The sequence below is a fragment of the Corythoichthys intestinalis genome, chromosome 18 (genome assembly GCF_030265065.1).
Source record: "Corythoichthys intestinalis isolate RoL2023-P3 chromosome 18, ASM3026506v1, whole genome shotgun sequence".
NCBI lineage: Eukaryota > Metazoa > Chordata > Actinopteri > Syngnathiformes > Syngnathidae > Corythoichthys > Corythoichthys intestinalis.
The window spans coordinates 40,975,289-40,997,556 of NC_080412.1; the positions used below are offsets into that span (position 1 = coordinate 40,975,289).

A 22,268-nucleotide genomic window follows, 5' to 3' on the forward strand; every position below is an offset into this window, starting at 1 on the left:
CCTTTAAGCCAATTGGCTACATTGTTTCAAGAAGCTTCATTTGGCCATTACTGCTCCCTTGGGGGAGACATTCAACCTCTGCTGCCACCTGCTGTGAACACTGTTGTTGTCCAACATGCCTCCTAAGATGCATTGCAGCGTTACAGATGTAAATAACAATCAAAATCCATGTTCTCTGCTCATTATTTCTTCAGTTACTGTTCCAGTTGTTTCATTAATTACTAATTATGGTATTTGGTAACACTTTATTTGACAGTGGCGCCATAAGATTGTCATAAGACAATCATTATTATGACATGACACTGCCGTGAGCATTAATGAATTCTTAGGACAGATGTAATTTTTGTGTCATCCGTCAAATTGTCTTACTTTTGAATTGATGTAAAGATCTTAGCTGGACATAAATGGAGTTAGTGACGTAATTCATAATATTATTAATGCGTATGATGGTGTCATGTCATAATTATGACTGTCTTATGGCAGTCTTATGACACGCTGTCAAAGAAAGTGTGACCTATTAACCCAAACTAATCAACAAACAAGCCGTACTGGGTTATAAGCCACAGGATTCAAAATGAGGGGAAAAAGTAGAGGCTTATAGTCAGAAAATTACTGTATATACTGTACGACAGGGTCCCCCGACCCCATTTTATATTACTTACAGTGGCTGCTGCTGGCCAAAAAACCCTTCAAATATCCCTCCTTTATGAAGGTGGTGGAGGAGGCAGCGTGTAGTCGATATAAATCTGTCGGGGCTGTGTGAGTGTGTTCTGTGTGGCGGGAGTCATCAGCCAATCAAACGTGCGTTTGAGAGGAAAAAAATGGACCAGCACATTCAGCAAGTGATAGATAAATGTAAGTCTGAACATAATGAAAATAATTCACTTAATAATTGTAGGGTCTATTCTATCCTTACAACATATGGGAAGGCAATCTGAATTACCTATACAGGTAGTCCCCTGGTTACAACGTACCCGACTCGCATGATTTCAACTTTACAACACCAGAGTCTCGTCCGCCATTTTGTATCCAGTGTTTTTTTGTTTTGTTTTGGTTTTTGTTTTGTTTTGAATAAACAGTACCTTATTGTACCTCACAGTATCTTATTTTTTGCTTTACGTTGTTTAATATTATATTATTAATATGACGTGTTCTGACCTCACTAAACGGGAAGTTGTTCAGCTTGGCAGACAGCAACCAAGGCAATTGTGCTTTTTGAATCTTTTTACTTCCTTCACGTTGACAATTTGTAAAGCCGTAACACACAATAAAACACTTGACACAAAACAACTGCTGTTAAAACGTCCATCTAGTCCAATATGTACATTTAGGAGATTAAATTAGCCTAATTTGCCTAACAAAAGTCCGCTAGCTTAAATGCTAAAAATGCTAACGTATTTACAATTCTCATAGCAGATCGCTCACACATAACTCCACAAACTGTAGCTCTACACTTAATTAAAAATGCATACACAAACATATATTAGCTGATACAACTTACAGCCTTATGTTGGCTAAACCAGAGTGCAGCTATCCTTTATCCATGTCAGATGTCTGAGTCTACTCAGTCATACAAGCCAACGCTGCCACCAGAGGATATTGTCTCCTCCGTCATTAAACAAAATACAATACAGTGGTACCTCTACATACGAAGTTAATTCGTTCCAGGACCTTGTTTGTAAGTAAAAATGGTTGTATGTCAAGCAGGATTTTCCCAAAAGAATACATTATAATTCCATTAATCCATTCCACTGCTTGAAAACCTACACTAAATCCTTAATAAATGCTGTAATTGCAAATAGCAATTACAAAGAGCAGAACAAATAAATTATGAATAAAAATCGGAATTATAATATAAGAGTAATAATAATAATACCTGTAATAATGTAACGAATCGGGTTCTAATGTGGCGGATGTGTTTTGCGTGGTGTACCTGAATGCACCGTGTGGCTGACTGGACAGAGTGAGAGAGGGACTTTTTACTTTCTCTTTGTTCAGCTGTGGCGGACAGTAGGCATGGTGTGTTGCAATTCACGAACGTGCACACCACGCTGATATTTTTCTATCGTTTCAAAACACACCGGTTCACTCTTTTCTTACCCACCATAACCCCTAGCTCTGTTAAATTTTTACTTCTTTTTATTGTGCTTTTAATCTTTTATCATTTTAATACCTTTTTATCGTACTGTGATTTCATGTCTCTTGTGAAGCGTCTGTTTTTTTTTTTTGAAAAGCGCTCTAGAAATAAAATGTATTATTATTTCCATCTTCATTTCAATGTTAAGCCTCCCCTTTTCCCTTTTTCACCACCTACTCATGTTGATTTCTCTCACAAGAAAATCTGCTGTGCACCCATTTTGCGGCAAACAAAAAAAAAAACTGTGGCGTTGTCATAAATCGTCGTATTTCGAGCATGTCGTCGGATGTAGAAACAAATGGCACGCCAAATTTTACGTCAGATGTCGAAAGGATCATGTATAGAAGCGATCGTATGTCAAGGTACCACTGTATTTTTGGACTTTTTGGATAGTTATTTTGAGATTTCGTACTTGAAGGGTAATTCCAATTTACGTGGAATATCTTGTTCTGTCGCCATCGTAAGAACGGAACTCGTGCGTAACCCGGGGACTACCTGGATAACTAACTCATTATATAATGCAAATAAGGTTGCTTAAAAGTTGGTGGGGACAATTTGAGCATCCTGAAAAGTTGGTAGCGTTATGTCCCTATGGTCCATTTGTAAACCTACGCCCTTGGATGTAAAAGATGCGGACTGGACACAAATGGAGTTTGCCGGATGACACTTAATGATATCCGTCATAAGCATTCATTAGTGCTAATGACAGTGGCATGTCCTATTTATGAGAGTCTTACGAAGCCACTGTCAAAGTGTCACCCAACTTTTTTGACTGATTGATTTTAGTGTGGCTATAGACTTCATAATTGTATTGACGGGTCAATTCGGCCAGCCACTGCGCACCGCCTTCAAGCAGGGGGTCAGGCATCCCACAATCAGCTTCAGTTTTTCGCAGTCGGTCACAACAACACATGCAGCATTCAACGCCGGATTTAGGATAAAAGTACGAAAGCTATACCCGCGTACAAACAGGAAGGATTGTCTCAGGAGTGATTTGTTCGAGCATTCAAGGTAATTATTAAATTTTTCGTACCATGCATGCATTTTGAAACGTGAAAAAGAATCAATGGGAAAAATTAGCCGCTACGGCACTGGCATCATAACTCGCAATATTTACTTAAAATAAATGCTTACTGGGCACTTTTTTTTGCTTTTAACCAAGAATCAAGACTGTTTTATGTCCATATCCCAAAAGAATTTGGGGATTTAAGCATTTATTCACAATAATTTTCACAGAAAAAGCTATGTTTACATCAGGCGGCCGCTAGCTACATTCACTAACAGACTAGCATTGTACTTCGACATATTTACGTAAAATAAATGCTTACTGCACTTTATTTTTTTTTTGCTTGTAACTAAGAATCAAGACTGTTTTACGTCCATATCTATAAAGAATTAGAGAAATTAAGCATTTATTCAGAAGAATTTTCACCGGAAAAGCTCTATTTACATCAGGCGGCCGCTAGCTACATTCACTAACAGACTAGCATTGTACTTCGACATATTTACATAAAATAAATGCTTACTGCACGTTTTAATTTTGGGCTTTTAACCAAGAATCAAGACTGTTTTACGTCCATATCTATAAAAAAAATTCAGGGATTTAAGTATTTATTCACAATACTTTTCACAGGAAAAGCTGTGTTTACATCAGGTGGCCGCTAGCTACATTCACTAACAGTCTAGCATTGTTCTTCGACATATTTACTTAAAATAAATGCTTACTGCATGTTTTTTGTGTGTGCTTTTAACCAAGAATCAAGACTTTTCTGTCCATAGCTATAAAAAAAATTCAGAGATTTAAGCATTTATTCACAATAAATTTCATAGGAAAAGCTCTGTTAACATCAGGCGGCTGCTAGCTGCATTCACTAACAGACTAGCATTGTATTTCGACATATTTACGTGAAATAAATGCTAACTGCACTTTTTTTTTGTTTGTTTGTTTGTAACCAAGAATCAAGTCTTTTACATCCATATATATATATAAAAAAAAATCAGGGATTTAAGCATTTATTCAAAGAAATTTACACATGAAAAGCTCTTTTAACATCAGACGGCTGCTAGCTACATTCACTAACAGACCAGCATTGTACTTCGACATATTTACGTAAAATAAATGCTAACTGCACTTGTTTTTTTGTTTTTTTTTTGCTTTTAACCAAGAATCAAGACTTTTACGTCCATATCTATATTTCAAAAATCAGGGATTTAAGCATTTATTCAAAGAAATTTTCACCCGAAAAGCTCTCTTTACATCAGGTGGCCACTAGCTAAAATTCACTAACAGACTAGCATTGTACTTCGACATATTTTCGTAAAATAAATGCTAGCTGCACGTTTTTTTTGCTTTTAACCAAGAATCGAGACTGTTTTACATCCGTATCTATAAAGAATTCAGGGATTTAAGCATTTCTTTCACAAAAATTTTCAACAAAAAAAGCGCTGTCTGTGATTCCACTCGGTCAGCTTTGACGGCCTCACCAACAATGCAGACCCCCTATTTTTCAGCCCCGCGCCCTGTCAATACATTATGAAGCCTCTGGTGTGGCGCACAATGACAAAAAATTTGAGATACAATTTCAATTTTGCCTTATGAGAAGGTTTAATTTCAGGCCAAACGTGGCGTGTGTCGTTTAGAAATAATGCATGATGCGACACATTTTGTGATGAACCCCTAATATAAACTTTATCCCTTAAGACTTCATAGTAACTAAAGCCTAACATGTGCTGTAAGCTGTAATTGATTACAATTTTACAACAAGGCCAAAATCCTATTTGTGAGCTCCTCCTTTATGATTTGAATTTCACGCTCCACTACATTTAGTGTGGGCACGTCCAATACAAACACTAAAATTAGTTTCATTTAACGTTTGCGAGGTGATTACCCGCAATCATTGGAGTGATAAAACTTTAAATTGTAATTGCACTTTAAATTGCTTGTATAAATTTGATAATTAGTGCTGAAGATATAAAAGATCATCTTATATAATGTGTGTTGAACTTCTACGTAATCCCCAGGTCAACTATGCAGCACGGTTGAATTTACGTGTCACGTGTGTGCAAATGCCCCCGGTCGGAAATAGATGTGGCATCGTCTGCTTTTCGCGTCACTTCTCCACTCAAGCAGACAGTCTGCATGTGCACAAACACAACAACATGAGCAAAAAGCCTTCAGGGGGGTTTTCACTGCTGCCAAAAATATTCCACATGAAAACAAAACATGACTCACATCACAGCCAGCACCAAAATCATGTCACATCAGGGGAAAATTTTTCATATTTAGAATAAAAATAAATGATGAAAAATAACACAAAAACGTATAACACACCAAACTGGTGATGGAAACTATAGCACAAGCTTATACATGTGTGACCTTCCATGGAGAGAAAAGTGCTGTTCCAACAATCCATCAGTAGGAGGTGCACTTGTATGGAGCAAAATCTCCCACTTTAACTCCTGTCAGTGTTTCCAGTAACAAAAATAAAAGCATTTATAAACCAAGACAAACCAAGCGTGACACATAATCTTAAGAACTATTTATTTTTATACTCGCAGGAGTCACATTGTATTTCCATTGCAATAATATCTCTTGCAGTTTGGTGAGGTGATGGGAAATTACAGTATTAGACTTGTTTTTATCTTTTAAAACGCATATCTATCTTTATAAATAATGGCAACACTGAAAACATGACCATTTAAACAGTTAAACATAACTGCTGTTGATACAAAAACAAGAGTGTGGGGGTTCCTCTTTGTGAATTTGGGAGGGTATCCCCCACGCCCCCCTCCCTTCTGCGAGCATTCACGCAGGAATAATTAGCCCAGCATGTATGATAACTTACCATATTGACTTCTGACACCATGTCTATGCTGGCGATGTCTATATTCATGCCCACTCCCACCGGTGCACCTGGGATGGATTTTAAAAGAAAAACAATCATTGGGAAACTATGGTGCAGCATCATTTTGTTGGTATAGTGCGATTCTGATGGGTAATAGTGTTTGACATGCAAAAAAATGCACATTTAACAAGGTAAAAAAGTTCAAATCGGGGCAATTTTTTTTTTTTATTTCAAAGCATGCACGAGTAGTGTGTGCGTGTTGACATATCGTGTTCATGCATCCCACGACCACATGACTTGCTTGGCATTTCCATTGCATTGCGATGCATTGGCGCAGAAAGTGATAACTAAACATTTACCTCCAAAATCTGGCCTCAGTCGTATATCATAACCTTTCAACAGCCTATCCACGGTCTCTTTAACCAAAGGCATATTGCTCGGATCATTTACACCGACACTGTGGAGGAGCACACACGCACGCGCACACAAAAGAGACACACGCGCACATATTAACAGATTAAGGTGACAAAACATTCCACGGAGCGCAAAGTCTCCTCTATGTATTCTCCGCTGCCGGTCCGGTAGATTAAAAAAAGAGTGGGGCATCCTTACCTTTGCGCGCACACCACAGCCAGTACGAGGGGGAACACCCCGATGCAAAACCACCATCTTCTTCTTAACACCGCCATGCTCGCCTCTTTTGATGGCGTATTTTTTTCCCCAGCCTCCTTGTAGAAAAGACAAGACGAGCTACAATTTATTCTTGCCAGTGCGGTAATTCCAATGCCGGGCGCATGCGCAGTCCGCACTACAACGTGAAGACTGATGATGATGAAGATGACGGTGATGAGGATGATGCTTGTGACAGAGGTGTACTATTCAGACGGATTCGGGTGGAGTTTAAAGAGTGGGAGTCAACTGTCACTCGTGGGGGATTCTCCGAGTGTGATGGTCAAGGTTGCAAGTTGGATTCTCATGGAAATTAGCAAGGCACACTTTCATGTTAAATGCAAATTGCACTCATTTCTATACAATGCTTTATAACTGGAATAATTTAATTTCCAAAATGAGTGAAAAATGAAATTTAAAGGATTTAAATGAACTGTAAATGTGCGAGTTAATCATTTTTTTAATGTACACACACTGGACAGACACTTAACTGAGTCCATGCAAAAACTACTGAGAACCAATATAAAGTTGTAATGTTACAAATGCTGTAGGAATGCACCACATTTAGAAAGTTTTTTTCCAGTGGATGAACAAAAGTGAACAAGGCCCAGGTGCAATGAGCATAAACGGGACCCCCAGAGTGGACCGTCCAGCGGGCAGGTGCAGGCCCTTCAAGAGGATCGTCTGGTCTGTTGTGTGTGTGAGGTCGAAGTGGAATTGGTGTCGGAGATGTTTTAATTATGGACTGTGAAGGAATCTGACCTTCTAGCCAAACTGCTGGAATCGCGTCAGGCGAACTGCCAACGGGCCGGGCCGGGCCGGCGGGACCCGGGCAATCCGGCCAGAAGGACAATCTCCGCGCGTTCACCTTAGCCTTAACCCGTTGTACTGACTCCATTTTGAAAGGGGTTCACCGAGAACAAGTTGACAATTTATTCAGGTCGACAGAGATCAAAACGGCAAGGCGAAACAGAAACACTCAGGCAGTGAGGCAAGCTCGTTCTACGGTCACCATATCAGTAGTCAACAAAAGGTTCCCGAAAAAAATGATAACGATTAGTTAAACATTCAGTCTTTTGAAGGCTCTCGCAGGGCATGCCGTGGGCAGGAAGAAGGGTATGTTTGGGATTATTGTCTGTTTGTGGATTGGACAGGAGGATTTGGGAGTTACTGTTGTCCGGGCAATGAGTGTTGTGGATTTTGCCACCTCAGCGTCAAAGGGGCTCTAGGAGTCTTGTCAGTCGTGTTATCAGTTGGATATCGGGCGTTCTCATGTGTTCTTTGTGTTAGGACAGACCGTCCCGCCATTTGTTGTGGACTGTCCGGAAGAACTGATTGCGAGATTTTGTGCGTCAATCTTGCTCATGACGCACACGTTGGGCTTCCGTGATAAGAACGTGTTGTGTATCTTTTATGCCCTATATTCTGCTTGTTTTCCTTAAACTATGGTATAAGTGCTATTTATTTTATATTGGGTGTGTTAGAGCAGGGGTTCCCAACCTATTCCACTAAGGCACACTGTGGGTGCAGGATTTCATTCTTACCAAACAAGATGACAACACTTTTTCCCCAATCTGGTGTTTTACAAGTGCAATCAGTTGATTGCAGTCAGGTGTGGCTTGTTTTAGCAGAAGCCTCATTGGTTCAACTGTCTCTGCTGGATCGGCTGGAACAAAAACCAGGACCCACAGTGTGCCTTGAGGACTGGGTTGAAAACCCCTGTGTTAGAGTAATACAAACAGTTAGACGGTGCCTACGAGAAAAGGTACTGTCTCTTTCAACCGAAAGCAAAATTCTTGGCCGAAACCGAAAACCGAATATTGGAAACATCTGGCTGAAAAACCGAAAGGCCGAAAAATTCACATGCATAAAATTATTTTTTAATCTTTTATTTCTAATTTTTGTTTTAAATTTCATTATTTTCTGATTAATAACCCTTTGCCTTGGCCGTGGTTCTACAACCCCGGAGGCTCGATAAACGTTGGCGGTGGGCTGAAGGTTTTTGGAGCTGAATTTTCAGTCGCATCTCTAATTTTAACACTGGATTTCAGCTCCACGCATCATCTTACCTCTCTGTTTGACCCTCCTCTTGCTCAACCTTGCCCATTTTACACCTGCAAACCAGGCCCAGTAGGCTAGGTTCAGACCACAAGTCTTAATGCACGAATCTGATTTTTTCGTGTTTTTCCCTCGAGTGTGGCATTAATTTCACAGTCTGAACCGGACAAGTTGCATAGAAGTGGACCATTTCAAATCCGATCTGGGTCACTTTCATATGTGGTTTGAAATCTGATCTGGGCCATATTTTTCCAGAATGTGGCGGCAATCTGAACTGCCAAGTCTCCCAAATCAGAATTCATGGAGCAATTATGTCCCCATTAAGCCCCAACTATTGATGAACTACAATAAAATACTCTATATCTTTGCTGCTAAGTGTAGCGACATTAAGTCCTTCATACCATACAATTCCTGACCAATCAGGGATTAGTTTGCAAGGTTTGTGACATTGAACTTGTCGTCTATCAAGAAATTTACCTAGTGGATATCACGTTCGAAGCAGAAATGTTGGCACCAATACAATACAGTGGTACCTCTACTTACGAACATCTCTACATACAGAATTTTCAGGGTTAAGACACGCCTCAACGGGAAAATATCGCCTCTTGTTACAAAAGAAATTACAGGATAGGAAAGGCAAAAATACAGTATGGCTGAGTTTACTGAACGTAACATACGTATAGCTGCTCTGCCATTGGCTATTGCCTAGCATTCCTGGCATCCAATTGGCTAAGAGGGAGCTGTACTGTATGTGTATGTGTGTATCCCAGCGTCTTGTTCATTGGCCCCTTGGAACATGAAGTGTTCCGACAGCTTTACGTACAGTAAATGTATTAACTTTTATTCTTGACTCTATTCTTGTTTTTATTACATTATGCACAACTCTGATTTTATGTTTATTTTGCAATAATCAAAATGTAACGTGTATTTTTTGCACATTTTGATGTGTGTTTTTATGCTATAGAAAAGATTTATGTCTGAATTTTGGGGAGTTTGGAACGGATTAGAACATTTACATTTTTCATGAGTTACTATGCAGTGGGGCAAATAAGTATTTAGTCAACCACCAATTGTGCAAGTTTTCCTACTTTAAAAGATTAGACAGGCCTGTAATTGTCAACATGGGTAAACCTCAACCATGAGAGACAGAATGTGGAAAAAAAACAGAAAATCACATTGTTTGATTTTTAAAGAATTTCCAAATTAAAGTGAAAAAGAAGTATTTGGTCACCTACAAAAAAGCAAGATTTCTGGCTGTCAAAGAGGTCTAACTTCATCTAACGAGGTCTAACGTGGCTCCACTCGTTACCTGCATTAATAGCACTTGCTTTAACTCATTATCGGTATAAAACACACCTGTCCACAACCTCAGTCAGTCACACTCCAAACTCCAGTATAGCCAAGACCAAAGAGCTGTCGAAGGACACCACAGACAAAATTGTAGACCTGCACCAGGCTGGGAAGACCGAATCTGCAATAGGTAAAACGCTTGGTGTAAAGAAATCAAACGTGGGGGCAATTATTAGAAAATGGAAGACATAAAGACCACTGATAATCTCCCTTGATCTGGGGCTCCATGCAAGATCTCAGCCCGTGGCGTCAAAATGATAACAAGAACTGAGCAAAAATCCCAGAACCACACGGGGGGACCTAGTGAATGACCTACAGAGACCTGGGACCACAGTAACAAAGGCTACAATCAGTAACACAATGCACCGCCAGGGACTCAAATCCTGCACTGCCAGACATGTCCCCCTGCTGAAGCCAGTACACGTCCAGGCTTGTCTGCGGTTCGCTAGAGAGCATTTGGATGATCCAGAACAGGACTGGGAGAACATGTTACGGTCAGATGAAACCAAAGTAGAACTTTTTGGTAGAAACACAGATTCTCGTGTTTGGAGGAGAAAGAATACTGAATTGCATCCGAAGGACACCGTACCCACTGTGAAGCATGGGGTGGAAACATCATGCTTTGGGGCTGTTTTTCTGCAAAGGGACCAGGACGACTGATCTGTGTAAAGGAAAGAATGAATGTGGCCATGTATCGAGAGATTTTGAGTGAAAATCTCCTTCCATCAGCAAGGACACTGAAGATGAGACGTAGCTGGGTCTTTTAGCATGACATTGATCCGAAACACACAGCCAGGGCAACAAAGGAGTGGCTTCGTAAGAAATATCTCAAGGTCCTGGAGTTGCCTAGCTAGTCTCCAGATCTCAACCCCATAGAAAATCTGTGGAGGGAGTTGAAAGTTCTTGTTGCCCAACGGCAGCCCCAAAACATCACTGCTCTAGAGGAGATCTACATGGAGGAATGGGCCAAAATACCAGCAACAATGTGTGAAAAGCTTGTGAAGAGTTACAGAAAACGTTTGGCTTCCGTTATTGCCAACAAAGGGTACATAACAAAGTAATGAGATGAACTTTTGGTATTGACCAAATACTTATTTTCCACCATGATTTGCAAATCAATTCTTTAAAAATCAAACAATGTGATTTTCTGTTTTTTTTTTTTTCCCCCCACATTCTGTCTCTAATGGTCGAGGTTTACCCATGTTGACAATTACAGGCCTCTCGAATATTTTCAAGTGGGAGAACTTGCATAATTAGTGGTTGACTAAATACTCATTTGCCCCACTATATATCACAACTGCACAACATAGAAACAGCTCTCATTACAATTTCAATCGAAACATCGTGGCTATACAAAATGCACATTTATTGTACAGTATTGGGATCTTCCTGGGATACCTAATGTTGTAACTTGTGTGTCATCACATTCCAGCACCAGTCCATCGATTTCCACACATGCAGGAGTGTATACACAAGTGCATCAAGCATGTCTTAACACCATGAGAAGAACATTGGCAATGCAGTAAGTGCCCTGGGCTTTGGAAGCTGGATACATGTCCATGTAGTTGAGCTGTATGTGGTAAAGCAACACACGCACTGCTAAGCAGGACACACGCACCACTGTGGAAAAGCAACTCCAGTAATTGAGGACATGGTGGATCAGCGGAGGGTGCTTGTGTATTGAAAAGAGAAATTCAGTAGAGGTACCTGAAATGTTCAGGCACAAAGTGGGTGGGTGTGCTGGACGTCACCCAATAATTTCCCCTGTATTTAAAAACACCCAATCGTCAAATCTGGTGATATAGTGCTTTTACATAAATTGGACTAATGACAAATTGCAGGGAGATTATTCTGGAAGATACAATTTAGGCTTCAAGTTAATATGGGAAAATTACATCTTATCTTGACAGTCCAATAAAAAAGATACAAATTAGGCACCCACGCTGGATTTTTCCCATTTCAGATTTGTCATGTTTAAAAAATGTATAACAATAATGAAATTGTCACTGCATGTGCGTATAATGAGTACACCAGTGGGGAACTTTCTGAACCTTCTATGCCTTCAGAGAAGGACAAAAAAATAAATCTTGCTCATATAAACAAAAGTATCTATCTTTACCTATATATTAATGGAACTTTGTTGGGTGCGTGTGTGTATTCGTTCCTTATGGACTCCGAAACAGCTGGGCGGATTTTGACGAAATTATACACAGTTGTGCTTTATGTTTCTGGGAGTGTAACAACATACCATATTTTTGTAACTATAAGCCGCCACCCACCAAATTTGACCAAATTTTTAATAGATGAGCCACACTGGATTGTATTATGGGTTACTTACACATAGACTTCATAATGTATTGACGCGTTAGATCGGTCATGCACTGCGCCTCGCATTCAAGTAGGGGGCCGCCTACATCAAGAGGAGGTATTCACAAATACACGCACGCAGCGATCTAATGCCGGATTTCTGTTGAAAAAGTATGAAAGCTGTACCGTATACAAACAGAAAGGATTGCTTCAGGAGTGATTTGTTCGAGGATTAAAGGTAATTATTATATTTTTCGTCCCATGAATGCATTTTGAAATGTCGTGAATAAAAATCAATGGGAGAAATTAGCCGCTGCTGCACTGGCATCATAGTTCGCAATATTTGCTTAAAATAAATGCCTTTTTTTTTTTATTTTAACCAAGAATCGAGTTTTACAACCATATCTATAAAGAATTCAGGGATTTTAGCATTTATTCACAATAATTTTCACCGAAAAAGCTCTGTTTACATCAGGCGACCGCTAGCTACATTCGCTAACAGACTAGCAATGTACTTTGACATATTTACGTAAAATAAATGCCAACTGCACGTTTTTTTGTTTTGTTTTTTTTTTGCTTTTCACCAAGATTCGAGACTGCTTTACGTCCATATCTATAAAGAATTCAGGGATTTAAGCATTTATTCACAAGAATCTTCACCGGAAAAGCTCCGTTTGCACCAGGCGGCCGATAGCTACATTCGCTAACAGACTAGCATTGTACTTCGACATATTTACGTAAAATAAATGCTAACTGCACAATCTTTTTTTGTACTTTTAACCAAGAATCAAGACTGCTTTATGTCCATATCTATGAAGAATTCAGGGATTTAAGCATTTATTCACAAGAATTTTCAATGAAAAAAGCTCTTTGTCTATGACTCCACTTGGTCAGCTTTGATGGCCTCGCCAACAATGAAGGACCCCTATTTATCGGCCCTGCACCCCGTGTCCCGTCAAAACATGATGAAGTCTATGATTTACAATAAAATATATTAACCCGTAACACTTAATATGAGCAGCATCATAAGACCAAATGAACCACCATGAAGCTTTGAACCAATTGGCTGCAAAGCTTTATTGCTTCAAGAAGCTCCATTTGGCTATCACTGCTCCCTTGGGGGAGACAGTCAACCTCTGCTGCCACTGGCTGTCAGCAGTTGTCATCCAACATGCCTCCTAGCATGCATTGCACCACTACAGATGTAAATAACAATCAAAATTCATGTTCTGTCCCAATTATTTCTTCAGTTACCGTTCCAGTTGTTTCTTCAATTGCTAATTATGGTATTTGGTAACACTTAATTAGACAATGGCATCATAAGACTGTCATAAAACCATCATAATTATGACATGACACTGTCATGAACAATAATGAATGCTTATAACAGATGAAACTGCTTTTGTTTCAACCCAGCCATAAAAAGAAGGTGAGAAATTATATTTATTAATGATGATGATATGATGAATAATCAATCCAAAGAAAAATAGGAAAAAAAAAAACATTTAAAAGGGTAGCTATATGAAAAAGAATATATCAACCACTCACTGATGTCTGCGATTTCTGCATAGCGACCCTTGTTATATTACCAAGTTTCACCCATAAAATCCCCCAAAAATCTGGCTGTGGCCATTCACAGCTGTGTCTTGACACTCGGTGATACATGCTACATGAAGTTTTTGATCGAAAAGTGGTAAGAACGAGATAATATCTTGTTAAAATTAATTATGCTCTCTCCTCCAGTTCGGGCCTTGCTGTTTATTATTATTATTATTTTTAAATGCCCTCCTGTTTTATTTTTTCTTCCCACAGAAAATTGAGATTTTAAGCTTTGCAATGATGTATCACACATGCATATAGGACAATGAAATTTGGCCAAATTGGGGTCTCGGAGCGAAAATTCAAGTCACCTGGGGGTTTTCTGCCATTGACTTATTAGCGCAAACAAAAATTTACAAACTTATGTTGGTCTGAACCAGAGGTTGCGCTAGACTTTTTCGTTGTCTGTCATTTTGACCGACAGGGTCATAAAAATCCGGTCATAATCTATTTTTACCCGTCACTTAAATTTTTAAAATGACTATATCTTGATGCAGTCACTATATGTATATACACAATAATACAATAATACTTTAGAATATAAAGTAACTAACGTTAGTGCAGTCATGGATTACAGTAAGCAGGCCAGTACTGTGTTTCCATATATATTTTTATTATATTATGTATATACAGGATATATATATATATATATATATATATATATATACTTCTTTTTTTTTCCCCCCAAGTGGGACCTTCCATGATCCTAATACATTTAATAATAATAAAATATTATATAATTCCGTTTTATATATATATATATATATTTTTTTTTTTTTACATTTATTATTATTATTGAATAAAAATGCACGCTGATACGACGCACATAAAGGCAACTTCCAATTTTTTAAAAAATCGTTAGAAAGTTGTATGGACTTACAATCCGCTAGCTTGTTGTTTCCTGTTGTCTTCCGAAATACACCTGGGTGACGGCGCGTCAAGTGTTCGTTCATAGCCGACGTGCTACCGTGGTATGCGAACTCAGCTTAGCAAAAAGAGTACACAGTGGTGGCACCCTCCATATTTTCCTTGAAATAATTTCAGGCTCTGGCTAGTCTGGTCCGCCTTTTTGGCTTTATGCCGCTTTCAGCTTGTTACCAATTCTGCCCTTGTTGGTAATTGGCGGCGTTTTCAACTGCTCGCCGCAGTGAGGAGTGAACCAGCGATTCACTTGATTCATTGTCATCCTTCACTGCATCAGTCCCTCTTTTTTCACCTCTTTTATCAACATCATTGTCGTTTTGGGGCTTTTTGAAGAAACTTCGGACACTCAGTTGCCTTGACATTTTTCCGAGTAAGGCCAACGACGTCATGCATCAAGAGAGACAATAGCTAATTAATATGCTCACTCGCCACCCTGTGGTCTGGGGTGTTAATTGCAACCTGTCAAAATGACAGCTGGACTTCAGTTTTTTCCGTCACCGTTGTAAAAAAACGGTCAACGACGGAAAATATTCGGTTAACGCGACCCCTGGTCTGAACAGTGAGCAGCTGGATCCAGCCATGTTGGATTAATTATGTCAAATTCAGTGTTGCCACTAGAGGGCAGCGTATCCACGCAAATCAATATAACTAACTGCAAACACTTTCAAAACAAACCATTACAACGCCACTCTAATTAAATGAATCATCGAGGCAGCAAAAAGTAGCTTTTCTCTAATCGAATTAATCTTTTAATCATTGCAGCACTAATACTATACAGCACTAATGGGGGTGGCGTGGCTCAGTGGTGGAGTAGTTGTCCACCAACCCAGAGGCTGTGGGCTCGATTCTCCACCCTGATGAACTCGCCTAAGTATCCTTGAGCAAGATACTGAACCCCGCATTGCTCCTGGTGCTGTGTCACCACTAGGTAGATGGCAATGTAGTGTAAAGCGCTTTGAGTACCTTGAGAGGTAGAAAAGCGTTATACAAGTATAACACCATTTACCATAACACCATAATACAAAACAACACATAGGGCCCTTTCCCACTGAAACTAGTGGGTCAACGCGTGTTTTTTTCCAAGCCGATGCAACCCACTAGCAATTGGCATTTGGCACTTTTCCCATTGACAAAAAAAAGCCGTGTCTTTTTTTTTTTTTTTTTCCCCACCCGTCTAACCCCCGACCCCTCCTCAGCCGTGCGTAAAGTTACGTGACATCACCACGCTAAAATGCGCGTCGACAATTCATTCATATCAAGGAAGTAAACAATGCAGAGCAACATGTAAGCGCCCTTTCCGTTTGTGTTCTCCGTTTTCATGCTTTTTACTGCCCTCAAAATGATCTAAATGCAGCAAAGGATCGACACTCTGCTTGTGCTGAGGCAACGTAGGCGACGTGATTTCTTCTTCTTCTACTAGCTTTGTTGTTAGCATCGACGTAACTACGGTTATGGGGCGTGTTAAATGGAAGGCGACTGGCACGTTGTTATGACGCATCACGTAAGAGCCTACGTCATCACGTAGATTAGGGTGTTGACTGTTGACCCGGGGTTTTGCTTTCACACTGCAAGACGATCAGAGCCGAGGTGATTTTAACGCGGGTCGCTTGGCGGGTTGATTGACACGGGTCGATCAAAAAAGCCTATTGGTAGCGGGTTGACACAGGTTTTTTGGCCAGTGGGAAAGGGGTAATAGTCTCTTTGAAGACACACGAAATTTTCACACTTAAAACTCTATATTACAGCCCGACGCATCATCTCATGTTTCTTTTTGACCCCACCCCCTGCCAAACCACACCTACTTTTCGCCCGGGTACAATCACACCCCCAGCACCCCCCTAAGTTACACCCCTGGACTTGTGACATGCTTTGTTTATTTGTTTAAAAGCTCTAACAGCTGCTATTTAAAATGCATAAAAGTTTTTACCAAAACGCATCAATGTATTATAGTGTGTGGGCATTCCAAAAGTGTGATTTCTGGATAGATGAAACGTTCCTGAGTTATAATATGAGTTGTTTTTTAAGAGAATGCCAATGATGGTTTCCACCCACATTGCACATATTTGTTTCCTTACTTAAATCTCGCAAACTCTGTTTTCCAAACCTGCCAAATGGAGTGAGAGAATGAATAAAGCCTTTTTCAGTATTTACACAATGGAGCCCGGCCCCACAGGGAAAGTGTGGAAGGATTTACTATGCGGCGTCTGGTGGCTTTTCACTGTGGAGTTTCCACCTGGTCTGTTCCCACCTGCGATGGGTCCACTAGCTGTCATCCAAGTAGGGCCGCACGCCAAAGCACATGCAAAGCCCAAACATCGCATTATCCTCACACATTTCCACCACTCTGACTTTCAAACAACCCCTGACCCAACAAGTGAATAAATTTCCTCCAACAATTCATCCAAGTTTTGTTCGAAAATAAAGTGAGTTGAATAAAAGCATATCTGCTTCACAGATATAAGTGAGCCTACATAATGCAACTCAAAATATAAAAATGCACATATCTTTGTGCATGTGCCGCCACAGCAAACACGGCCATCTGTTTGCAAAATATGGTGCATAATTAAAATGTTGAGTTTTCTTTTTTAAAAAAACACTACCTACCCCATAACTGAAAATCCAAAGCATCTTCAATTTGTAAGTAAAGTGTACTATGATAAATGTTCACAGTTGTACATACTCAGTGTTGTCTGATTACTTTCTTTCAGTAACGAGGAATCGTTCATTTTTCCAAGCAAGTAATCCGATTAAAGTTAGTTTCCTCAGTGCCGGTGTGTTACTATTTTGTAGTTGCCTCATACTGTATGTAGAATGAAGAATACTGTAGTTATGTACGAAGAGCATTTGAATAGAAAATACTGCTCGAGTTTGGGAGTGACATCACATCTCATGTTTTCTCATCGGAAAAAAAACGGGTCACGTGTATTACCATGCTGTGTGCGCGCCGTCTGCCACGGCGGTCAACAACATAGCATCCTGATAAGTAGCAGGCTAACAGTAAAGGAAACGGAAAGATACAGCAAACGGCTGCATTTGCTCAATGGAGATACAGCCATTACTTCACATATCCGTCCAGTAAAGATGGAAAAAAATATTGCCGTGCGTTGCAAACTCTGCGCTGGCTCAAATAGACTGTCGACCGCTAAAAACTCGACATCCAATTGAATAAGGAAGCAGTTGGAATTACAGCATAACAAGAAAAAACTCGAAAGGTAACAAGACAGCCAGCACTTCTAAAGTTTGTAACCAGCCTTTATAAAATGTGTAATTATGTCCATTTTATAGTTTGTAATCATAGGCGGAGTTTTACATTTGTGGGAGTGACGGAAAAGTAAAAAAAGTCAAAAGTTTGGACAAACTATCATTTTTGCGTTTTATATATTTTCACTACAATTGTAAATTCTCACTGAAGATATCAAAACTATGAACGAACATGTGGAATGGCAACAAAAAGTGAAATAACTGAAAACAGGTTTTGTATTCTACATTCTTCAAAGTATCCCCACCTTTGAGATGTCTCCAAACTTTTGGCCAATACTGTATATACAGTGGGGCAAATAAGTATTTGTTCAACCATTAATTGTGCATGTTCTCCCACTTGAAAATATTAGCGAGGCCTGTAATTGTCAACGTGGTTAAACCACAACCATGAGAGACAGAACGTGGAAAAAAAAAAAAAAAAAGAAAATCACATTGATGTTAAATCAATGTTAAATCAATGGCAATATTTTATAATATTTAGTCCATATTTTGACCGTTAGTTGGCGCCATGGTTTGCGGGCTCGCGGTGATGACGTCATTTGTATCTTTCGTGTTCAACAATTGCTTATTGCTGCCTAAACTCGCGAAGTAAAATGCCACGATTTGCTGCTTTTGGATGCAATTTCCAGTCAAATGGAAACAAGGGGAGTGAAGTGAGTGGTCGAGGTGGAATTATTATTTTTAGTGAATAAATGTGCATAAGTGGAAGCTTCTCCCCCTTTTTGGTCCCTGTATGCACGTATCCTACCCACCACGTGTTACAACTAGCGCCCGAACATTTTTCCTGGATCCTCAGTCAAGTAAGGGATCCGTCTATTTTCTGGATCCAACGATCCCACCGCGTCTGCAATATTGGTTTCGGATCTGTCCATTTTTTTGATTCGTCGGTTCCACAGCGGCTTTTCGGATCAGTCTATTTTGTAGAATCGACGGCCCAATCACGGCTGCGACATTGCCATTGTATTGGTCTAATTCCTGGATCTTCGAGTGAGTAAAAGACGCAGATTTTGATTACTATTGCTATCTTTTTTGTTGACTATTCTTCATGGGAGTTTTCCCCAAATAATACTAAATAATTAAAGCACTATGGCACGCTACAGTGACGACAGTGACTCTGACGTGGACCTTACAACAATGTTGGGAGTTCGACAGGGAACGCGTGTTTGCGTACTGCTGAGCTCCCGAGTGAAGAGTGGCCAAGGTGGAAATATTTTTTTGTAAATAAATGTGCATAAGCGGAAGCTTCTCCCCTTTTTGGTACTTTTATACACGTATCCTAGCTACCACGCGTTACAATGTACAAGACATGTCTGTATGCAGGGCCGGCCCGGCCTATACGCAGACTATGCAGCTGCTTAGGGCCCCTGACCACTAGGGGGCCCCCAATTTGGCAATGGTTTAATTTATATTCTATTTTGTTTACTGCACTTTGCTTTATTTGACTTTTGTGAGTTTTGATACTTGATTACAAGCTTAAAAAAATAAACTTAACTTCTTTCTTTCCTCTTTTAGAAAAAGGTTTGGCATGATCTACTGTGAGTACTGACAATCATTTGGGGTGAGAAGTTTGAAGTATGCAGTGCAACAAAATCTGATTAATATACAAAATATGGACGTATGGGTTGGATTGCATGTATGGGTTTTACAGTACACTGTGACGAAATGGTGGGCCCAAAATATGGGCCCCTTTGCATTTTTTTGCTTAGGGCCTCCAAATGGCCTGGGCCGGCCCTGACTGTATGTAAAGCACACAACAGCTCTGGATGCTAACAATCTACATAATTATATTGGGATAAGTTTGAAAACCCAATATGCTTACCTTGGATATCTGCTAATAAAACCGGACAGCATACACTCTTGCACCCAACAGGACTCTCTCGCATCACCAGTTTTGCCCAACTTTTGTCTCATCAGGTATTTGCTGCACGCATTTTTCCCTGAAGCTCGTCTTGTGAACGACCGACAGTGCTGTCCTGCTCTTCACTTTTTAGATCTGGTTCAAATAGGAAGGGTAGAACTGACGACATGTTGGGAAAGCTAACGAGTGACACGCTGGAATTTCGGCAACAGTGACGTCACGCACTGCGACGTAACAAGAATGGCGACTTATCACTTAAAATAATTTTACAAACTTTATTAAAACAAAAAAATTAAGAGGGGTTTTAATATCAAATTATTATAACTCATACTAACATTTATCTTTTAAGAATTACTTGTCTTAAAAACAGAGGATCCCTTTAAAGTAACTTAGTTACTTGAATAAAGTAATCAGTAAAGTAACTAGATTACTTTTTTGAGGTGTAATCAGTAATTAAATTACTGTAAATAAAGTAATCCGTGACAACACTGTACATACTATTATTGGTCTTGTAAGTGTATTATGTGATACGACTCCAGGAAGAGTAGCTTAAGGGGTGTGCTACTTCTGCTAATTGGGGTATTAAATAAACAAAATTAATTTTTTGACCAGTAAATAATACAAAAAGAAAATAATGGATTTCCAATGCTCTTCTGGATTATTGACAAGTGAAAATGTAGTACCAAATAAAATAAAATCATCAAAAGGAGCATTATAATGACGCCGGCAAGGAAGGATTGATCTGAAACAAATGTCTTTCATACCTTATGAGTGCATACATGGGGTTGTATTTGAAGAAGGCCGTAATTTATGTGCCTTAGATGACATCGTCTATTGGATGAAATGCTGTAATGGTGTGGTGTAGTGGTGCCAATGCCCGCCGTCTAAAATTTATGCATAGATTTTTTTCTGCTGCACTTAATCCAAATGTAATAATAGCTCAAACTAACCAATTTGTAATATTTGATCACGACGTGTTTTGACCTTAAATCCAGTTTCGCCAACATATGCAAATGTCAACCTATTGTTGTTAAACCAGGCTTACATCCATTACCCTTCCGCTCAAAGATCAATATACGCACGGCAGGCCTTTTTCCTGCATTCACTCAAGTGATGATCAGGATACTTTCATCCGCAATTACGCTCATGAATTTTTCATCGTGGATCCATAATACAGTGAGCTATGTTCACCGGCTGCTCCCCTCCCCTTATTCTTCACCTGAGAAGAGAAATTAGCACATACGCTACATTTAGCTTCAAAAGAGCCCTTGATGTTTCCTGCCTTTTTTTTTTTTTTTTTAAGATCCCCTGGTTGTTTAATGTCTACACCTGTCCCAAGCACACTGTCAGTATTGGAGCGGTGAAGCGGGGATAAACGGGATAAAGTGAGCCTGTCAGATAATATTTATGCCCTACCTCCTTACCTCCTCCAGAGGGGGCACCACCTGCTACTGCTTTAAGGTTGTTATGCCCTTCAGGTTGGAGATTGTTGGAACTCACCCAGCTCTACCACCGTGGTGGTCTTTTCAACCAGAATGGCTGGGAGGAGTGTCACCTTTGGACACAGTTGGGAAGGCCTGGAAGGAAGGGGACTAGGGCATCAGCCAAAAACCTCTCTTTAGGGGAGCTGGCTGGTTTGCTTTTTTAAATGGTGACGTCAGCCACACTTTCTTGCCTTGCTCCACACTGTAAAATATCAATGTGCATTGAGAGGGGCGTAGGTTTGGTCTCAATATTGGTAGGGACGATATAACAGCATAACCTGCATGTACACTTTTTGCTGGGGGCGGGACATTAATAAGACCAAACAGATTGGGTGAACGGAGGTCAGGGCATTGCTCACCAGTATGAACTAGGGCTGTCAAAATTATCGTGTTAACGGGCGGTAATTATTTTTTTAAATTAATCACGTTAAAATATTTAACGCAATTAACGCTTATGCCCCGTACAAACATTAAAATGACAGCACAGTGCCATTGGCCACTTGTTACTTGTGTTTTTTTGGAGTTTTGACGCCCTCTGCTGGCGCTTGGGTGCGACTGATTTTATGGGTTTAAGCATTGTATAATTATTGACATCAACAATGGTGAGCTACTAGTTTATTTTTTGATTGAAAATTTAACAAATTTTATTAAAACTAAACATTAAGAGGGGTTTCGATATAAAATTTCTATAACTTGTACTAACATTTATCTTTTAAGAACTACAAGTTTTTTTTATCCATGGATCGCTTTAACAGAATGTTAATGCCATCTTGTTG

At 39.7% G+C, this 22,268-nt stretch overlaps 1 protein-coding gene across 5 annotated transcripts in view; it reads right to left on the minus strand.

Annotated features, from left to right (window-relative positions):
• The window catches only part of LOC130906077 (gamma-aminobutyric acid receptor subunit beta-2-like), a 218,364-nt gene that overhangs the window by 125,697 nt on the left and 70,399 nt on the right, over nt 1–22,268 (minus strand). The window contains exons 2-4 of one of the 5 annotated variants that reach the window (XM_057819987.1): nt 6,595–6,707; nt 6,342–6,439; nt 5,983–6,050 (exon numbers count right to left, since the gene is read on the minus strand). The exons of 1 other annotated variant lie outside the window; for it this stretch is intronic. In XM_057819987.1, coding sequence (XP_057675970.1) covers nt 5,983–6,050; nt 6,342–6,439; nt 6,595–6,671 — 243 coding nt within the window. In that variant the 5' untranslated portion in view covers nt 6,672–6,707. Of the gene's footprint in view, nt 1–1,501; nt 2,784–5,982; nt 6,051–6,341; nt 6,440–6,594; nt 6,711–22,268 lie in introns of those variants that run through there. 3 more of the 5 variants (XM_057819986.1, XM_057819988.1, XM_057819991.1) reach the window with 3 other exon arrangements.